The sequence below is a fragment of the Pisolithus orientalis genome, assembly GCF_024613125.1.
Source record: "Pisolithus orientalis strain OTSU chromosome Unknown F5J12scaffold_1, whole genome shotgun sequence".
NCBI lineage: Eukaryota > Fungi > Basidiomycota > Agaricomycetes > Boletales > Pisolithaceae > Pisolithus > Pisolithus orientalis.
The window spans coordinates 1,179,639-1,198,571 of record NW_026260782.1 but is presented as its reverse complement, the minus strand read 5'-3'; the positions used below and the strand labels follow the sequence as shown (position 1 = coordinate 1,198,571).

General features: G+C 48.3%; 9 protein-coding genes across 9 annotated transcripts; 3 read left to right on the top strand and 6 right to left on the bottom strand.

The window, feature by feature from the left end:
- Positions 1-1,127: 1,127 nt before the first annotated feature.
- F5J12DRAFT_19821 (uncharacterized protein) lies at positions 1,128-2,467 on the bottom strand. The gene is made up of 4 exons (XM_051738371.1): positions 2,140-2,467; positions 1,796-2,085; positions 1,621-1,740; positions 1,128-1,565 (listed from the first exon to the last, which is right to left on the bottom strand). The coding sequence occupies exons 1-4, from the start codon at positions 2,260-2,262 to the stop codon at positions 1,442-1,444; spliced, it is 657 nt and encodes a 218-aa protein (XP_051605736.1). The 5' UTR covers positions 2,263-2,467; the 3' UTR covers positions 1,128-1,441.
- A 299-nt stretch (positions 2,468-2,766) lies between these two features.
- On the bottom strand, positions 2,767-3,842 carry F5J12DRAFT_19806 (nucleophile aminohydrolase). The gene is made up of 5 exons (XM_051738370.1): positions 3,752-3,842; positions 3,606-3,703; positions 3,299-3,554; positions 3,081-3,239; positions 2,767-3,022 (listed from the first exon to the last, which is right to left on the bottom strand). Exons 1-5 carry the CDS (start codon positions 3,778-3,780, stop codon positions 2,797-2,799), a joined length of 768 nt encoding a protein of 255 aa, XP_051605735.1. The 5' UTR covers positions 3,781-3,842; the 3' UTR covers positions 2,767-2,796.
- A 104-nt stretch (positions 3,843-3,946) lies between these two features.
- Positions 3,947-5,309, bottom strand: F5J12DRAFT_792409 (thioredoxin-like protein). The gene is made up of 6 exons (XM_051743931.1): positions 5,138-5,309; positions 4,880-5,086; positions 4,728-4,808; positions 4,589-4,675; positions 4,335-4,445; positions 3,947-4,280 (listed from the first exon to the last, which is right to left on the bottom strand). The coding sequence occupies exons 1-6, from the start codon at positions 5,231-5,233 to the stop codon at positions 4,245-4,247; spliced, it is 618 nt and encodes a 205-aa protein (XP_051605734.1). The 5' UTR covers positions 5,234-5,309; the 3' UTR covers positions 3,947-4,244.
- A 207-nt stretch (positions 5,310-5,516) lies between these two features.
- F5J12DRAFT_902123 (phosphoprotein phosphatase) lies at positions 5,517-6,594 on the bottom strand (the record flags this gene model as incomplete). The annotated part of the gene is given in 7 exon segments (XM_051748250.1): positions 5,517-5,614; positions 5,671-5,737; positions 5,757-5,791; positions 5,843-5,982; positions 6,037-6,173; positions 6,230-6,265; positions 6,313-6,594. The coding sequence occupies 7 exon segments, from the start codon at positions 6,592-6,594 to the stop codon at positions 5,517-5,519; spliced, it is 795 nt and encodes a 264-aa protein (XP_051605733.1).
- A 111-nt stretch (positions 6,595-6,705) lies between these two features.
- F5J12DRAFT_792392 (snare protein syntaxin 18/UFE1) lies at positions 6,706-8,590 on the top strand. Its single transcript, XM_051743930.1, has 5 exons — positions 6,706-6,815; positions 6,872-7,227; positions 7,279-7,525; positions 7,583-7,940; positions 8,056-8,590. Exons 2-5 carry the CDS (start codon positions 7,084-7,086, stop codon positions 8,348-8,350), a joined length of 1,044 nt encoding a protein of 347 aa, XP_051605732.1. The 5' UTR covers positions 6,706-6,815; positions 6,872-7,083; the 3' UTR covers positions 8,351-8,590.
- A 275-nt stretch (positions 8,591-8,865) lies between these two features.
- On the top strand, positions 8,866-10,567 carry F5J12DRAFT_933345 (uncharacterized protein; the record flags this gene model as incomplete). Its single annotated transcript, XM_051749568.1, has 7 exons — positions 8,866-9,167; positions 9,222-9,242; positions 9,294-9,446; positions 9,491-9,634; positions 9,679-9,758; positions 9,816-10,211; positions 10,261-10,567. Exons 1-7 carry the CDS (start codon positions 9,144-9,146, stop codon positions 10,565-10,567), a joined length of 1,125 nt encoding a protein of 374 aa, XP_051605731.1. The 5' UTR covers positions 8,866-9,143.
- A 302-nt stretch (positions 10,568-10,869) lies between these two features.
- F5J12DRAFT_19672 (peptidase M18) lies at positions 10,870-12,996 on the bottom strand. Its single transcript, XM_051738358.1, has 8 exons — positions 12,816-12,996; positions 12,710-12,765; positions 12,555-12,654; positions 12,293-12,497; positions 12,040-12,244; positions 11,893-11,979; positions 11,424-11,840; positions 10,870-11,382 (listed from the first exon to the last, which is right to left on the bottom strand). The coding sequence occupies exons 1-8, from the start codon at positions 12,930-12,932 to the stop codon at positions 11,172-11,174; spliced, it is 1,398 nt and encodes a 465-aa protein (XP_051605730.1). The 5' UTR covers positions 12,933-12,996; the 3' UTR covers positions 10,870-11,171.
- Positions 12,997-13,108: 112 nt separating this feature from the next.
- F5J12DRAFT_760164 (WD40-repeat-containing domain protein) lies at positions 13,109-16,558 on the top strand (the record flags this gene model as incomplete). The annotated part of the gene is made up of 13 exons (XM_051742114.1): positions 13,109-13,154; positions 13,207-13,317; positions 13,367-13,632; positions 13,683-13,992; positions 14,043-14,426; positions 14,479-14,659; positions 14,713-14,810; positions 14,862-15,047; positions 15,095-15,274; positions 15,326-15,544; positions 15,598-15,729; positions 15,776-16,213; positions 16,262-16,558. The coding sequence occupies exons 1-13, from the start codon at positions 13,119-13,121 to the stop codon at positions 16,556-16,558; spliced, it is 2,838 nt and encodes a 945-aa protein (XP_051605729.1). The 5' UTR covers positions 13,109-13,118.
- On the bottom strand, positions 16,554-18,882 carry F5J12DRAFT_792348 (uncharacterized protein). Its single transcript, XM_051743929.1, has 8 exons — positions 18,637-18,882; positions 18,528-18,583; positions 18,222-18,423; positions 18,077-18,173; positions 17,932-18,024; positions 17,619-17,878; positions 17,539-17,565; positions 16,554-17,486 (listed from the first exon to the last, which is right to left on the bottom strand). Exons 1-8 carry the CDS (start codon positions 18,682-18,684, stop codon positions 16,773-16,775), a joined length of 1,497 nt encoding a protein of 498 aa, XP_051605728.1. The 5' UTR covers positions 18,685-18,882; the 3' UTR covers positions 16,554-16,772.
- Between the last annotated feature and the right edge of the window lie 51 nt (positions 18,883-18,933).

Sequence of the window (18,933 nt, the reverse complement as noted above, 5' to 3'; positions counted from 1 at the left end):
GGCTGGGAGTAATAAATGATGTGCTCCATGAGTAGACGCATGTTGTCTGTGGGGGCTAGGGTTGTGCCATTCAAGTTTGATGCAACTCACAGGACAGGGATATTGTATACGCACGGAAGCTATCCTTCTGCCTACATGGAGGCTGCACGTCCGTAGCACGGGCTGGCACCTAGAAGCCTAAACTATGCCTAGTTATGGGTTTCAGCAATCACGGAGAACGGAATCAGTAATCCTTCAGTTACGCCAGCACAAAGAATCTTCCTGATACTTGAAGGTTGAGAGGACACCGATTTTCAGTCCTGTGGTGTATCCCACCCAGAATCACGGGCTAGGCCAAGGCAGGAGGGCCACAATGAAACAGCCGATCGCTCAGCAAGGATCCACCGCATTGCATCCGTTATCCTGAAACAAACAATTAGGATCGCGTGGGCAGAAGGAGACGTTTCATACCATCCAGGAAAAGTACACGAAGCTGCCGCGAATAAGTTGTTTCCGTGTCGTGAATCATCCGCGAGTGACTTTATTGGTGTTAGAGGAAACGTGTCCGTATGAGTGAGGAAAAGACGTCTGGAACCAACGTGTGGCTTGAGGAAAGAAGGGAGGGGGAAAAGTACAGGAGCACAAATCGATTAAACACGTTTCAAATTTCCGCGTAGCGAGGGCAATACTCGCATGATCCGTAATCTAGATACATGAGGGCAGGCGATCGTATAGCGCGACTGACATAGAACATGTCCTCAGAGTCAGGATAGCTGAGGATAGCTAACCCACAGACGCAACCGCTGGCAAAGTCGCGAATTCCACTGGTGGTGGTCGGCACTGACGCCACAACAAATGTTTCGGTGCCGCCCTCCCTTAGCCTTTTATGCCGAAGGGTTCGGACGGACCACGAATGGAGGGGGGGGGACATCACCTGACAGTTCAGAAGGGAAGAGTATGCTGGACTATATTCGCAACCAGAACCTCTTGCATGGTACACCAGTGGAAAGGGAGGTATGACACTCTGGGCACCAAGGGACCGACGGCGACTAACTTAACTTAGGGCGTAGGAATGGTAAAGCCACGCCTTCATGTACCTGAATTGCCGGCGGTACAAAGCTCAAGCGCTCATTCCGGACTCTGTTTCGCGCAGGAACATTGATTAAAAGAAAACATTGTATGTACGCTACGTATCAACGAACTACAGTCGAGAGTCCAGAAGAAATAAAATTCAGAGAGGCGAAAAAAATGTCCGCCATGTCCCAGGGCGCTATAGTAATTCAAAGCACAGGTCCTGCGGAGCTACATGAAAATCAAGTGGATGGGAAATGCGTGGGATAAGCGTGGTCCCCTCTGAGTTCGCTGAATTAGGCAAAGTACTGTCCTGCAGTGGCGAGGGGAGCGTCAGCGCCGAACACTATCACCTGTATGATGGTGTCAAAAGCCACGAACATTGCCTAAATCAAAGAACTGACGCTTCTGGGAGAGATGAGGGGTCAGTTTGAGAGGCCCATTGCTCAGCATATCCGACTTGGTATTGGCCGTCGTCTGGAGGGTTCACACCCCACGGGATGGGAGTTACGTAGCTGCGTCATCGTTTCAAAAAAGTGCCACAAGCATTTCGCTGGTGCATGGACTTACTAGCCTGAGGGATGCGAGGGGTCATACTGAGGAACAGTCTCATACAATAGCATGTCTTGAGGATTGGCAACCGGGGAAGTTTGAGGCGTCAGATCATTCAGATGGTCGAAGGGCAAGTACCTGCACGATTAATCTTCATTTAACTAGAAGTCATCTCAGAAGAATAGTTATTTACCATCCTAATTGGTCGTCCGCGACAACGCGAGCATCCTGATGGAAGCGGCGCTGGACGTCACCGTATTCGGTAATGCCGCGCGGTTGGCCGGCCTGCACATCTTGCGATACAGGTTGAACATCAGTACCAGCTCCAAGTTGCGTCTGGTGCATCGAGGCGTTTTCGGAAGGTCGGGATGCCGGGGATGCAGAAGCTTCCGCATCCGCCGGCTGATGTGTACCTGACCGACTACACCTGAGAGCTCTAGTTGAACAGCGGTGACAAGACTGTTGCCCCTCATCATAAACACACTAAGACAGTGAAGACGTTACACACTAATAAAGGAAGATCACAGGCTACCTTACTTTGATGTGTGCTTTCTTGCATGCAGAGCAAGCGTTACGACCTTTGTGTCGCATCTGAATTGGAGGAGGGAATGAGAAGTGCTTGTCGAGCTTGTGAGCGGCGGGCTGACGGGGATGATGCATCGGCACAGTGGTCGAGAAATCTGAGGGGAAAGCGGCGGCAGACAGTCGTAGCTATATAGGAGATGAAAAATCCTGGATTTTACAGGTCAGTACTGGGTCAGTGCAAAACCACCCAGCGAGCGGCGCGGTACGACAACACGACGAACACGATCACTTGATCGAGATCGTCTCAAAATGTGATTTAGAAGGCCATTCTGATTTGTGACAATCTGAGCGTAGGGAGCAGCACATTAATGAAGTATTGCGTGAGTGAGTGTTGGCCTGCGCTCCACAATACTCGTCACCGGAGGGGAACGATAAATGTTTTCTTCCGATGGCAAGGCTTCGGTCATTGTCAGCCCTTCCCAGCAAATGTCACACGAGCACGTTGAAAGCATCAACTACATCATCACTTCACTTACGAAGATATCGACATTGTAGCACAAACACACCGCCCTTTGTAGTTCGTCTGCCGAAATGTGGAAAGAGCACTTAGCAAAGCAGCTGCCAGAACGAGGAAGTGAAACACGACGCACGTAAAAATACATATCATATTCACAGCGCCAAATAATCTTTGACTTCCTCTTCACTCAACTTACGGAAAGTAGGTCTTGGCCGCCCAGTCCCTCCACCATGTGTTTCCGCCTGGAGTTCTTCCACGGTGGGAACCGTGACTACGCCAATCTCTATCGTCTTCTCGGTCATCTGCCCTTCAAAACCTTCCTTCAACGTGAGGAGGGCGGTGTGGATTGCATCCTCCAAGCTGATATCATCATTGTATCTTTACGTCAAAAAAGTAAGCGTTGACATGCATGTGATCGGCGCTGGATAAGACGTACCGCTTTTCCAAGAACGTCTTCGCATTTACCATATTTTTACCTATGGCACTTGCCTTCCACGCCCAGAAAGATCCTGATGGATCAACTTGGTATAGACTAGGACCGCGATGGATGTCCCATCCCGCGACAAGTAATGACACGCCGAATGGACGCACGCCACTATGAAAAAAATGTGTTCGCCTGAGCGTGCAACGCGTGTAGGGACATGCCAACCATACCCAGACTGCGTGGCTTGCTGCATAACCGTGGCTATTTCCTGCGTCAAAACTTTCGTGGGCGGATATTCACCATACACCTTCCAATATGCCTGAGCGCTTTTTCGTGCACGAGCAATTAATACACGAAAATCGGGACCCATGCCAGAGTATACGATTCCAATGTTCGGGCATACCACCGCCACCTTCTCGATCATGGAATCGTCTATAAGTATGGACGAAGATTTCTTCTCCGTGGCAATAACAATCCCGTTGGATGCTATGTGAGATAAGGACTGTGTTGAGGCGGGACATTACCAAAATTGGATACCTTTGATTCCAAGGCTTGTGGTACCCTGCGACACAGTAGCCAGGGCATGTTCGATCTGCACCAACTTCCCGCTCGGTGAGAAGACGGTAAGGGAATAACTGAAGAGGATTGAGAACAGCATCAAAGATAAGACGTATTAGTGCTACCTATATGCGCCGCCCTCTGCGCTGGCCATCGTCGAAAGGTTCGCGTGAAGAACTACTGATAGTACAAGACGTGATTACGGTGCTAAGTCGAACGCGCGTTCCATTACGCGTCCGTGTTGACATTTGTTTTGCAAGCGCCTTTAAATCAAATAGTAGCAAACAAAAAACATTGCTTCCTGTTACGAAATCGCCGTCCGCCCGATGACCTACGCTCGCTGCCATTGTTATGCTTAAAAATTCCAGAAACATGATGTTATGCCACAAAGTTTGATGCGTGTGGGCTTCTTCAGTTCTTTTCTTCTCTTTTGTTTCTGTTGCAGTCTTAGACGTGCTTCTCTGACAATAAGAACACATCGGATTCATCACGCCTCGCAAATATGTACCAGATCATATAAAAATGCGCGAGAGGCTCGTAACTTTAGCGACACAACTCATGTGCAATACCGGATACTGTACATCTCCATGATCGTTCCTTCAGCCTTTTCTCCATCCATCACTGCGTAGGGAAAGGGGTTGTTCTCAGATACGGCTGCTCGACGCGACGTTATTCGTAGCAATCTTAGTTTTGTGCAGAACCACGCACCTTATGGACCGTCACTTGAGGGAATAACACCTTGGCCTGCTCGGTAGAGACAGCCGGGTGAACAATAACATCATCACCCTTCTTCCAGTTCACCGGTGTAGTTATCCGGTACTTGTCACCAAGTTGCAATGCTAATGAATAGTCATGTAAGGTTACAAGATGATTGCAACGAGCAAATGCTTACAATCAACGACGCTGATCATCATAAAGTTAACATCCTTTCTAACAAGGCACCGGATCACTTACCGCAAAACCTCGTCAAAGTTGCGGCCGGTAGAAGCAGGGTAAGAAATCGTGAGCCGGATGACCTTCTTGGGGTCGATCACGAAGACTGTGCGAATCTATTGCGGATGAGCGCTGATCGTAATCGACACCTCCGATGTGTAAACGAACCGTGAAAGGAAGGCCCTTTGCATCACGGTTGGTAGCATCCTGTTCATCAAGCATGTCATAAAGGGTCGAAATTCTCCTATCCTCAGTCGGCGATCTACATTAGATAGCATCATGCAACAGCGCTGGGTTAGGGAAGGGCGTTGAACACGCACAATAGGGAACTGGACGTCGGTTGGACCAAATTTAGCACCGTATTCATTGATGTCCTGAATCCAACTGTTGTGGTCTTGAAGGTTATTAGCGGAGATTCCGATGACCTTGACGTTCCGCTTTGCAAAGTCATCTGCGCGACGGGCGACCTCACCGAGTTCGGTGGTGCAGACAGGAGTAAAGTCGCCAGGGTGCGAGAACAAGATAACCTTATAGAAGTTGTTAATGAAGTACTTGAGGGCTAACGCGTACACACATACCCATGAATCCCCAATAAACTCGTGGAACTTGATAGGACCTGTAGTTGTTTCTGCCTCAAAGTCAGGGGCGATACTTCCGAGACGGAGGGAAGGCATGGTACGGGCGTTATCTGTGAGAAAGAAAGAAAAAGTTCAAATTCCAAGTTGTGACAGCTTGAATTACCCCGCACCCCTTTATACTCTTGGGCGCAGACGATTAGAGGGGCATCAAACAAGAATGGCTAACTATTACGCCTTCCTTTCTCACGTGCAACTCATGTCCAGTGTTATCGCTTGCAACGAAAAATTGTGTTATTCTGAGGTGATATTAAAAAAATAACAAAATGTCAGAAGCCGGCAGATATTCTGCGTGGGATGATGTTGCCATCCGGAAGCATTTCTAGTAAAATGCTACCGCATGCAGGATACTGTGTGGATGTCGTTCTTGTTGCGCCTGCAGTATCTTATCAATGTCCTCATCCAAATCTTGGCATGCCTCTATCTGCATATTTTCTCATCAGCATTTTAGTCTTGAAGTAGTGAACACTACCGACCGCGGCTGCCAAATCCAACATCGGCCTTTCCAGCAATCAGTGCCTCCTCAGTGGTTATCCTTGATTTCTATGTTGATGATATGCACCGGCCTGTTGAAATCGCCTCCACGATTCAGAAGATCTTCCTGATTGTCAGCACGTTCAAACTATGTCGTAATTTGCACCAACTCACCATCACATACAGCGTCAAAACAACGCTCCTCGCACGTGATTACCACATCCGCTATGGCTCTGCTATCTTGCCAGCGCTCTGGAGCGAGCTTTATTTTGCGGTTGCGATCTAGCATTTGAAGGAGCCCATTTGCCGTATACCTTGTTTCCAGCCGACTTAAATTATTCAAGGTACACTCTGCAAACTCCACTCACAGACGCGGGTCCTTTGCTTGTAGTTCTTCAAATATCGAGTTGTACGGCGTTCCAAAAGCATATATGTTGGGTTTGTCTATCGATGGTCCAGGAAGGCGGACAGCAGAATCCCGTGCCGAATGAAATGACACGATAGCCTGCTTTTCTAGAGTGAAGTCAGCCTAATCCTAGGTCGCAAAACGCAGACCATCACACACTGTAAGACATGATGTCCCTCCATAGAACGGTTCTAAAGAGTGTAGAAGTACCTCTGCCAAACATCTAGTAGCAGCATACCTGATTGCTTGCACAGACCACACAGAACAGTGTGCGGGGTTTGTAAATGGACAGCGGAGGCTTGTCGACACCGGATATTGTCACTGTACTGCTCCCTGTACTTGATGTTGCTTGTCGGCTAGACGGCCGCGAGACTTGTTGGGCTGACGCATATGATCCCGAGGGCGGCCATGGCACTGAGGACTGTGCCTGCTGTGGCGGTACGGGCGACCCCGACGCTAGCCGTTGGATGCGTGGGTCAGCGCGTGCAAGACGAGGATCACGGGCTCTACGTGGATCCATGAAATTCTACGAAAAGGATACCAGAGCAGTCAATAAACGCCCGGGTCTAACGGTAGGACAGGTTGAAAAATCAGAAGTATCTAGAACATTGTGGTCATCAACCCAACCCAGCCATGCCCAAGTTCGCAAAGCGAGTCGATGCAGCTTCCACTCTGAATCATCACAAGAGACGTCATGGCTATGATAGGCTCACCTCAATGGTTGTGGAATGGGCCACACTAGTAAGAAATTTGCTCCTGGGACGATTTACAACAGAAGCCTCAGTTTGTATACGAAGAGCACTTGGATGGTGGGCAAAACTAAAGGCCCACAGCAACTGGCTATTATTGAAGGCGCCCGTCTCTTCTGGTTCGCCTGATCCCAGCTCTCGGTGTCACTGAAAAAATATAAAGGGTATGCGGCTCGGCGTGCTTGCACTAAAGCACGTTTCGGTCACATGACCTGGAATCCAGTCCACTTCGTCTTGAAGTTCCGTACCTATCCTTCAAGATGGGATATACGGACCGCACTGAAGACTTTCGGGGTGCCTTGGCGCTGCAAAGGAGTCTTACGCCTTCCAAGCGGCGGAAGGTGTCTACTGAGGACACTAAATCTGTCTTTGGCGCAGAATACCTCCGCGAGGCTTACACCATTGTACGTCGCTGTTGGTTCCCACTAATTTCTGTCTCAGGACGTCTTCCTCAGCTGAATCATATTAATACACTGGCCCGAATGTTGGCTCTCATCCGCAAGCCGTATCTTAGCGTGGACTCACATTCCTCCCCTTTGGGCTGGCGAGGTCCTCGGAATCTTAACCTTGACGACCTGGATGGAACGTGGTCAGAAATTCGATATCTTACGAATGAAGAACGGGATCAGATTGATCTCCAAGCTCGCGTGATATTTTCACGCTGTGCGGATAGAATCAAAGCCATGGAAGCGCTAGAAAAGCGTGCGGTTTGTTTTCGTGCTTTTACAAATGATTCCCAGTGACACTCCAACTCACCAGGGCGTGCTGAGTTGACGGCACGCGAAATCAACCCAATCACAAGGTTCCTACCAGCGAAATTCCGGCATGACGATTCAACCATAGCATCCGAGTATACCGCAGCCCACCATTCCAGCATTACGTGGTACCTCAATCGTCGTCTGACTGAGGCAAGCCAAACCCAGAAGTCAATGCAAGAGGAACGTGTGAAGCGCCAATTGGAGAGGTCACGCACCCTAGGATCTAGTGCCGCGCGTGAAGCTATGACCATCGGGACAAAGGTTTCCCTGCCAGAAAAGCGGGAGACGAGTTCCGATAGGTGGCTGGAGGGTGCTTCCTCTGCACTGGTTTCTGGCATAGTGGCGACCATTGGTGTCGCGTCCTACCGCCATAAGGACAGCGCCCAAGGCTTTATTAGCACTACATCATCGACAGATGACGACACGGATAACGAGGACATTGAATTGACTCAATCGCAGATCCTCCAATTCGAGGCAGAAAATACTGACTCTCTTGCGGTCCGCCCAGGATACACTGGAGTCTGTGCAACAAGCGGAGGCACGACTAATGGATATCAGTAACCTACAAATGGAGCTTGTCGCCCACCTAACCCGCCAGACGGAGCTAACAGATCAACTGTACGAGGATGCGATGGCTATAACATCCACAGTTGAGAAGGGAAATTCACAACTTAGAGAGGCCAGACGCCGGGCCAAGGACAGTAGAATTTTTATCCTCGTGTTCCTCGTTGGGGCCAGCCTATCGCTACTCTTCCTGCATTTTTATTGATCATTCTTCATGTTTGGTACTTATCTACTGCCTGACTGCATTACAGCAGGTCGTAATGCAAGCTATCATTACATATCGTTCAAAGGGGAGGGGAATATGTTTCACGCGGTACATATCAACCTGGTGATGGGAGAAGACATTTCACATGATATACCAAAAGCCCTCCGGGCACTCCTGGACGCTACGAGTACAAACACGAGTAGAGGAGGTAGTTTCACGAGAGATAACCCCGCGTCATGTTACAGGAGGCTATGTATATGGCTAGAGAAAGACGTAGTCTAAAAGGAGTGCTTGCATATATTGCAACTACGAGAAGTAGGCAGCGCAGATCGTCCATTTGCTCTTTCTAAGCTGTTGTTAGAGATAGCATTAGGTAGTGTGAAGATTCAACGCTATGAAGAAGCCTAGGTGTTGTGAGGTGACCGAGCGTGAACTGCCATCATCACTGACATCAACCACCAAACCGCGTGCGCCGCCGCCTGTCCATGTCCATTTCGACCTGAGATCGCTGCAAGTCGCTCGTCATGATTCAAGTACGGGCGTGAAATAAGTCGGCCGCACCCCGTAAGAGCAATGATTCCCAATCTAGCTGGCCCGGCTCTTTCGGTCCGGCAGAAACTCGGGGGACAAAACAACTTTCAGATCTCAGACCTGGACCAGGATGCGTCCAGGAACACTCGAACGCACACGTAAGTCAGGTGACTATAACATAACACATCCACGTCTGGCGCGGCCTCCGACCCGAGAAGCTGGATGTTGATCGCTGCCTTTGACTGGTGCCAAGTCGCTAACTATGGAGAAGTTCTCTGCGTTTAGGGTGAGGTTTTGAGTTGTGTTGAGTCCGTTTTTCCACTTTCTCACTCCAGTTTAGGACCCTGGCACAGGGATTCAGGTCAGTCTCTCAGTCCTCGCGCTTCGCACTGTCATATTTAATGTGACATAGCCATTTCTTCTGCCTGTTTCACCCTCAGATAACGGTTCATCTGCGACACTGTTACTCCCAATTCGCGGCGCCGCACTGATATTGAGGACCTTTCTGATCGCCGCAATATTTCTGTTGTACTGCGGCTTGCATTACGGATTATGCACCTTACTCGTGAGTGCACCCTGGTGCACTGAGTGTTGCCTCACAATACCCAGGTACCGATACCTCTACTCCGTCGTTCTCTGTCACGACTTGCAACACGACTTGCGGCTCGCCTGGCTCTTTATGTATTAGGTTTCATGCAGATACAGGAAGAAATTGTTGCTAAGAAACGGTCAGTACATCAATTATTTTATGCGGTTGGCAATTTTCGTGAATTAATCTTGGCAGGAAACTGCATGAGATTCCACGGTGTCCACAGGCTGGTGATATCATCGTATCTAACTGGAGTTCGTGGATAGACCTGCTGTGGATGGTGTACAGGTGAAGGATTATTTCAATTTAAACAGTCACACGCGTATAAGCTAACGGATCATATAGATTTGATCCTATATTTGTGATGCCTGTCTTTGAGGAGCGCAAGTCATCCGTCGTAAATTCTGATTCGTCCCCCATCACTTATAGACCAGGGCGTAGTAAAGATTCTGGAGTACCCTCACCTTCAAGTTTGCAGACCATAACTTCTCGCTCGGCGGTTAGGGGTTTCCGCCGAGTGTCGTTATTTTCGATGATACAGACTACAGGTCATACTCCAGATCGGTTGACCTTCAACACTGTATCACAGCTAAAGGAACTGAAGCAGTCCGCGGAACGACCGGTTGTTGTGTTTCCTGAGTGCACCACTAGCAATGGCCGCGGATTGCTTCGCTTTGTTGATGTCTTTGAAGGTACCCATCTCCCTACAAAACAATTTAAAGTTTTTATCATGTGTATCAGGTAATGATGCCAGTTGGGTATCTCTCTGTTTATCTGATCGGTACTTTAGATATGATCCTCCTACTCCTCGGAGACCGTCCCCCTCACATCCAATACCGTCTTATTCACTAAATCCTCTCCGCCACCTCTTTACGCTCTTGACATCCCTGTCCTCTCAACCCATGTCTGTTTGCATGCTCCCCCCCTCAGAGTCTCCTAGTTCTGACCTATTCATGGCGAGCGAAGTCGCACCGGTAGATTCACTTTCGGAAGCTTGTGCTGTTCTGGTGGAGAGAATCGGTAAAATGCGGCGAGTTCGCTTTGGTTGGGAGGACAAAGCTACCTTCTTGGATTTCTATTGGAGTCGGCGCCGGTAGATGGCCTAGGACGCTGATGGAAGCCATATCTCGCTTGGTGACCCTGATATAACTTTAAGTTGCGAAACCACACCCTGGATATTGATATGAACGTTGATGGTTTCCACACGGGCTCACTGACGCAGCTGCTGTGAGCAAGGGCAAATTGCGAGATGAATTAAATTGTGGTCGACTACATCCTCGTAAGGCTCGGGAGGCAAGCGCAAGTACGCAAGCAGGAAAAGGCAGTTACACGATCGGAGATGCGAAACCCTGTCAACGGATCTGAAATTTTATATGGTTGTGGCCATCATATCTTCATCAGCCTAGGTCCCGAAGTTGGTAGTTGTAAAGGAGCGTGACTTGCGTGTTCTCACTAGTTGCATCACGCGTAAATTGAGGAACAAATAGTATTGTGTTCAATTGCTAGTGTACGAGGGCTGACCTTGAACGACCAAAAGTTGGGCGAGAACGGAACCTTGCCCACTGCTGGGGGATGGCGAAGAAACGACTTTTATCGGGTATAACGGAAGGTAAAGAATGTCTCCAAAACAACAGAACTGAGAACGTCTATGACATGGGTCCCATCGCAAGGACGTTGATTGCCTTTCCAATGATAACATCCTTAATCGATTAAAAGGTCTCCATCCAACTCTGCAAAGCCATCAAAGAGAGAGCTAAAAGCGTCAATAGCATGTTGAACGTCATGAGAGCCACCAGTCTCTCGAATGGAATGCATTGAGAGCATAGCATTGCCAACATCCACGGTGCGAAGGCCAATCTTCGAAAGCATGGGCCCAACGGTTGAACCGCATGCCCTATAAATTGGTTTGTGACTATGTAGGTGAGATATAGTGAACGATGAAGGGAGACTCACATGTCGTTCCGCACCTCGAATTCTTGCACTTTTCCTCCTTTCCGTTCGACAAGCTTTCTGAATAGAAAAGTACTAATGGCATCACTGGCATATCTCTGCTTCGCGTTCGTCTTTATGATCATACCACCGTTTATGATAGGTCTATGATTCTCCTCGTGCTTTGTACTGTAATTGGGATGAACAGCATGGCCCATATCCGCAGAAACAACGAAGGACCGCGAAACCGACTGTGAATACAAAGCTGGTTCGGGTGAGAGTCGTTGTAGAAGAGATGGAATCAGGGACGATTCTGCCCCAGTTGTAGATACACTGCCGATTTCTTCGTGGTTGAAAAGAGCGACACAGTTTACATTCCCAACAAACTCATTGAAGTTAGGGTTTTCCGCGTGGGTGGCAATAGCTTCCACAGCACAGTATCTGTGAAGATAATCAACATTGGAATCTTTACAGCGGAACTTTCATTACTCACGAAGAAAACTGGTTATCTAAGCGCGGGCTAAAGATGAATTCATTGCCGATGCCTCCTAGAACAGAAGGTTGTGTGTCGTAGAGGTGGCTAAAGTCGAATTCTCGATTGAGATCGACTGTGGGGACTACTAGATACTCGAGGACATACAGTTCGAAGTCATGGATTTCTTCCGGTGCAACGGAAAGCTCTTCTGCCAGGACCAGGAGAAGAGCCGGGTGATGCTTGACCTGAATACTTGATGCAGAAGCGCCTTGGATTTTCACATCGTTCAGTTCGCCCTCTACAAGTCCAAAAATAGGGATGAATTCGGACTCCTGGTTGAACTTGAACGAATCGTTGACATTTCTGTCCACTTAAAACTCTGGTAAAGAACTGCAATGACTTGTACGAATATGCTTACAGTGTATGGCAAGCGACGGGATTCGCAAAAGAGGTCGGTCGATTTTGACGAGTTTGGAACGAAAAGTTCCACCATGCTGTACCACAATCACTCTTCCCGCCAGAGACAGATCGCGATCGAACCACGAGTGCCAGATGCCCCCTCCATATGTCTCGATGCCAACTTGGAGGTAACCCAAATTGTTCTTCTTGGAAACTGGGCGTACCTACGCCGAACAGCCATTTATCGTCAATCAAATCACAAGTAACAAACTCTTACTCACCCTCAGATTCGGACTATCGACATGAGTTGCTACTATGGAGACACCTGTTCCGGGCCTCCAGTTCGAAGGCGTTGTAAATGCGATTAAAGAAGTTTGATTTCTGATCGATGTTCACGATATCGATGGGTTAAAGAACAGCCACAACTCTGACGAACCTTGTGTAGTAATACTTTCCCTGAGGCTGAAGATCCCAATCATCAGTCTCTCTGATCTATAACACAGGTTGAGTACGTGCACAAAGACGAATACCCGAATCACCACCTTTCGAAAGCCCGCGGCCTCTAAGCGTATTGCTGCGTTTTGAACGGCGTGGAAAGGTGTTGGTGAAGCGTTGATGAAAGTCAACAGCCGCTTTGCTGCTTCTGGGTAGATGGACATTTGATTTGCTTGGAGCGAATATCACGAACGACACGATGTAACTGAAGGTTGTACTGAACTTTCCGTAAACGGGCATGGACGACTCGCATGACGTACATAATATGTGACATGTGAAAGGACTGCCCGATCTAGCAATCGTGAAGAAAAGGGTTGCTGGGAACTCGAAATCTTCTGGAGTCAATTGTCATGGTCCACAGTTACTTGAGGCATGGACCCACGCAGGTAGGCAAATGAACCGAGGGATTCCTACCGGAAACTAATCCGAATTTTGCAGGCGTTTGGGTTGATATGTAGCAATTCTTCAAATTCTAAATATGGTGACAAGGTTGCTTATGTGCCAGCACTGGAGGATGTCCTGGTCTGGGATGTAAAGAAAGGTCAACTGGTGCGAAATATCTCCGTAGCGAGTGCAGGCTTCTCAGTGATTCTGCCAGCTTGCTGTGTGGCATGAAACAGGACACCGTTCCGAAGTGACCTGCATCGAACGTTCTCCACAAGAAAACGTCTTCGGGGTAGGCTATGCTGACGGCTCCATTCGTCTATGGGACAGTGGTTCCTCTTCTGTCATTGCGACTTTTAATGGACACAAAAAAGCAGTCACGGCACTGGCATTCGATAACGAAGGAACCAGGTTAGCATCCGGATCACAGGACACGGACCTCATTATATGGGATATTGTAGCGGAAGCTGGTCTCTATCGGTAGCCATTTTTTCTCATGGTTGATGCCATACTTTACTCACCTCTCAAAGTTTGCGCGGACACCGCAACGAGGTGACTGGCGTACGTTTCCTTGTCCCCCAAGCAACTCGATCAACCTCTGTGGACTCTCCGTCCTCCATTTTGTTGACGGTTTCGAAGGACACATTGATGAAAGTGTGGGACCTTAGTACCCAACATTGTATGCAAACGGCTGTTGCCCACCGCGCTGAAATTTGGAGCATGGACATTAGTTCAGATCAGAAATACATACTCACTGGAAGCAACGACGGGGATCTAAAGGCGTGGAAGATAAACTATGAAGCAGTGGCGAACGGGCTACGAGAATCTGAATCCGGAGAGGTATGCAAGGTCGTACAACTGATATCTGGCCTCACGTCAGAAATGTCTAGATCGACAAGATCATCGATTTCACTGCTTCCTTCCCTTTGGCGCTTCACCACCGCGCATCCCGTGTTCTATTTCACCCCTATCAACCTTATCTTGCTGTGCAGTCGCACGAACGCTCCGTCGAAGTGTTTCGAATCCGCACTGAGGAAGAGGTCAGAAAAAAAGAATTGCGACGACGTAAGCGGGAAAAGGAGAAGAAGGGGAAGGAGAAAGTAGGGTCCACGGTAACCGAAACCAAAAAAACGTTAGATGAGGGTGATCCTAAGCCGGATGAAGCCATCCTGCCTGACTTCTTTGCACCGCTTTTGGTCGTCCGGGCGAGCGGGAAGGTTCGATCATTCGACTTCGGCACTAAAGATACTGGGAAAGGGAAATCGAGCGTCCAGGTGGGCTTTGTAAACGAGAAAAATCCGACTTTGATTGAGATCTTGTTGAAAGATCTTTGTGGCTCTCACTTCTAATGCCCTTGAAGTATATGACATCCCCCCTCCCACGACATCAAAGGGTGAAACCCTTGAAGCAACTCGTGCATACGTTCTTGATCTCCCAGGTCATCGCAACAATGTCCGAACTTTATGTTTGAGCTCGGATGACCAAATCTTGGTTTCGGGTTCCAACGGTTAGTGGCTGCATTGGTTTCGGGCTGGGATTCGCCCGTTGAAGCCTTTCCAGGGTCCTTGAAAGTATGGAATATGAAGACCACTGCGTGCATCCGCACCATGGATTGCGGCCACGCCACATGTAGCTGCTTCCTTCCAGGTGATCAACACGTCCGTTGAGAATATCCCTTCTCTTGCGTTACACTCACGACTTCACCACAGGTCGCGGTCGGAACTAAGTCGGGCGAGATATTGATTTACGATCTGGCTTCCTCAACTCTCGTTGATTCAATTAAAGCTCACGGCGCAACCGTGTGGTCGCTACACGTTCGACCGGACGGGCAAGCGCTTGTTAGTGGCAGTGCTGATAAAGAAGTGAAGTTCTGGGAGTTCCGGCAAGAAACCGCAGTAAGTATAGTATAATTCACGATGTCTTCTAATAACATCGCTCGTAGGCTCATCTCAAGAAATCATTGTCGCTAGGGCATGTACGGACGCTCAAAATGTCCGACGATGTACTGTCCGTGAGGTATAGCCCAAATGGAAAACTTCTGGCGGTGTCACTACTAGACGCTACGGTAAAAATTTTCTACCAAGATAGTCTGAAGTTCTTCCTCTCGCTATACGGACACAAGGTCAGAGGCACACGAAATCTTTCGCTTCTACCAGAATTAATTCTGTCGTAGTTGCCGGTCTCCTGCATGGATATATCCGACGATTCAAAGCTGATAGTTACAGGTTCTGCTGACAAAAACATTAAGATCTGGGGTCTTGACTTTGGCGATTGTCACAAATCGATATTTGCTCATGAAGAGAGTGTGACGCAGGTCTTCTTTGAAAAAAAATCACATTATTTCTGGACTGTAGGCAAAGACAGATTGTTGAAGTATTGGGATGGTGATAAGGTTGGTTTGGTTATTGATTGATAATCATTCAGCCATATTGATGGTTAGCTTAGTTCGAGAACATTCAGAAGTTAGACGGACACCATAACGAGATTTGGGCATTAGCAGTCAGTAATCACGGAAATTTTGTCGTAACTGGTTCGCACGACAAATCCATTCGAGTTTGGGAGAAACTTGATGAACCTGTATGTGTTTTGGTTGTATGCACGTTCTCGGCTGAACTGCTTCCAGCTCTTCCTCGAGGAAGAACGCGAGCGCGAACTAGAGAGTGTTTTTGAGCGCGGTCTTGTCGATTCTCTGAATCGCAGCGAACCTGGAGATGAAATTAATGGCCAATCGTCTACCGAGGTTACCACTGTAACAAAGCAAACAACGGAGACTCTAGTTGCTGGTGAACGTATCATGGAAGCCCTGGACCTTGCAAATAGCGAACTTGAAGCCTTGCGGGAGTTTGAGGAGCAGAGAGGCCGTGAAAACATATCGGAGGCGTTCAATTTACAGCCTCCGCCTCGGAACCCCATATTAGCGGCCCTTGACCTGAAACCAGAAGCCTATGTGTTACGAGTCGTCGAAAAAGTGCCGAGTACTGCCCTCCACGATGCACTGCTAGTGCTCCCATTTACCAAAGTTATATCCTTGATGCACTATCTGGATACGTGGGCACGAATGGTAGGATTTGGTAATAAAAATGCCAACGACACTAAAGCATTCAACTAGGGTTGGAACGTCACGCTTGTAGCCCGTATTATGTTCTTCTTGTTGAGAGTACATCACCACCAGATTGTCGCCAACAAGCTCATGCGGACATCGTTGATTCCCATGCGCAATCACCTACGCGGCGCACTTCGGCAAGAGAAGGACATAGTTGGATACAACTTGGCTGCCCTGCAGCACATGCGACAGAAACATGAAGCTGAGGGAATTGCACAATTCTTGGAGCAGAATCTTGAAGAAGATAATGCACAGGGACTTGCTGGGGAAGGTAAAAAGAGGAAGAGGGTTAGCATTAGGTGATGACGCGTTTGTTATATTCGGCTATGTACCATTAGTAAAATCTAATGTGTCGGGCGACACAATGTCAAGTCACCAATGAGCCACCCACAAGACATGGGACTTTTGTTGTGTTTGCAGCATCACAACATGGAGAGAAATAGGTGAGATAAAATGAAAAGAGAGATAACAAGTGATGGATATGTAACGATAGTCATAAGACTCTGGTCAACCTGGACTAAAAAGCACGTCCATAATCATATCCATCTTGTCCCCCATGCCCCTGGTATTGGCCGTATGGATCCCCGTAATGGCCATAATCATGGACGTATTGCTGCGGCTGAGAGTGACTCGGACAGTCCTGCACATCGCGAGTCACTCCCCCTTCGCTTGGCAGTCGAGTGCCCGGGGAAGCTCTTCCCTGGTACAATTCGTGAATATCTGTGGGATATGTACCTGCCGCACCTACGACACCGTAGGGATCATGTCGGTAAGTGGTGAGCGCTGGAGCTGACGAGTGACTGATTGGACCATCGTAGTTGTCCACATCACCAACATGACTGGGAACCCCCTCCTCGAAGGCAGATGCAGAATTGTAGGTCGTGCTTGCCTGCTGGGAGTAGGGCACGCTGTAGGAAGGCATAGGGGGATAGTCCGCATAGTCGCCTCCACCGGGATTCGTATGATAACTAGGGGCTATACTCTTGCTGTCAGAGCCATAGTAGTAGTCCTGGGTATGAGTACTGGGCAAACCACGCTTAGTAACCGAAACGGTATCTGCGTCGTCATCAACTGAGAGATTCGGAAGGGTGGGTTGTGGCAGGGGCTTAGCGATCATCTCCCCCTTTTTGTTCATAAGGTGGGAATAGTCGCCCATGGCTTCTTTCCTGGCCAAGGCAGCAGCCTTTGCTAAACGCTCTTTATTCCGACGTTTGATGACCTCCGTGATGCGCTGCCAGGACAGTTGAGTATAAAGCAAAATACTCCGATCGGTGGCCTCCTACCTTATCAACTTTGTGACAAACATATTCCTAGTGATGGGTTGAGTCATCGATGCAACGAGCAGCCAAGTGAATCTATTCACCTTCAAGTTTCCTTGGATGTAACAAAGAAGGGGGATGTAAAAGACACCGGCACAAATCAGTAAGAAGAGAGAGCCGGCGAAGATCACAACGGTGAAAAATGTCGAGATCATCAAAGCAGAAGTTGAGAAGCTGTTTCCCGCAAAATACTTCGACACGTTGTACCAAGGACCATTACCCTTCTTTGCTAAGTAGATGCTATAGAGCGTGAGGGCATTGATCGTTTGACGAGGTCCATCAGACAGAAGCAGCCGCTTCCAGCCTGTGCAGCTCACGTTACCATTGCCACTGTATAATGGCAACTCAGATACTCACTCTTGAAGGTGAAGAAAATGAAGAAAGCGAAATCATCCTTCTTCTTTGTAGAGTTACTGATATGGTCAAAGAAGCAGAAGTGGTTGTAGGAACCTGAAACGGCGCCGTGAGAAGTGCCATCCAATTGATGTTCAGAGGAACGTACGCAGTGAATAATAATGGTTTGCCATCACATTCGTGAAAGCATATGAGATGTCCCGACTTGCAATGATTTTCTTGGACTTGTGCGCCTCGTATGCCAACTGACAAGAATGAGTAATATCATACGTATTGCTACCAGCTTCACGTACCAAAAGAAAGCCAAATAAAATACACCCTACGAACAGCCACTTGCCAATGTCAAAGGGAATATAAAAGCACCCTTCCTGATGTTGACAGTCATTGTAGATTTGATTTGACCATGACGATGTGGTCAACATAGTAGTTGCTGAGAAAATGTCGGATATGTATACAAGGAACGACTTGAGGATAATGATATACAGCCATAGGTACCTTGAAACGCCGCAGGATCAGCTAAAGCATCCTACACAGTGCGACAGATACAGGAACTGCCTGGTGAAGCTACGCAGGTTGAGTGAACTAAAATATGAACTCACTTGAGCCGCATGAGAAAGCCATTGTCGGTGAATTCTCGCGTGTCGATGAAGTCGAACTGTATACCACGAGATGTAGTATATGATGGAGTGGATCGACAATAAAACGCACCTTATGGTCGGGAACAATCTCTCTTTTCCAAGCCGGTCCGGAGCACATTGTTTTCTAGTAGTTGGGATACGGTTGAGAGGTCGGGTTTCAGAGGGCGGTCGGAAGTCGCGACGATGCGACGCAGTCGCAAGTGAAGCCAAACGAAGGGAGAGCAAAGAGTGGGAGATAAAGAGAGAGAATTCCCGGCCAGCTCGCAGGAATTTGAGTTCACCGGTACTTGGAAGAGACTGGACAAGCTACTAAGTAAGAAACCAAGCGCAGCAACAAGGTATGCAAAATTACTAAATCCATAATTAC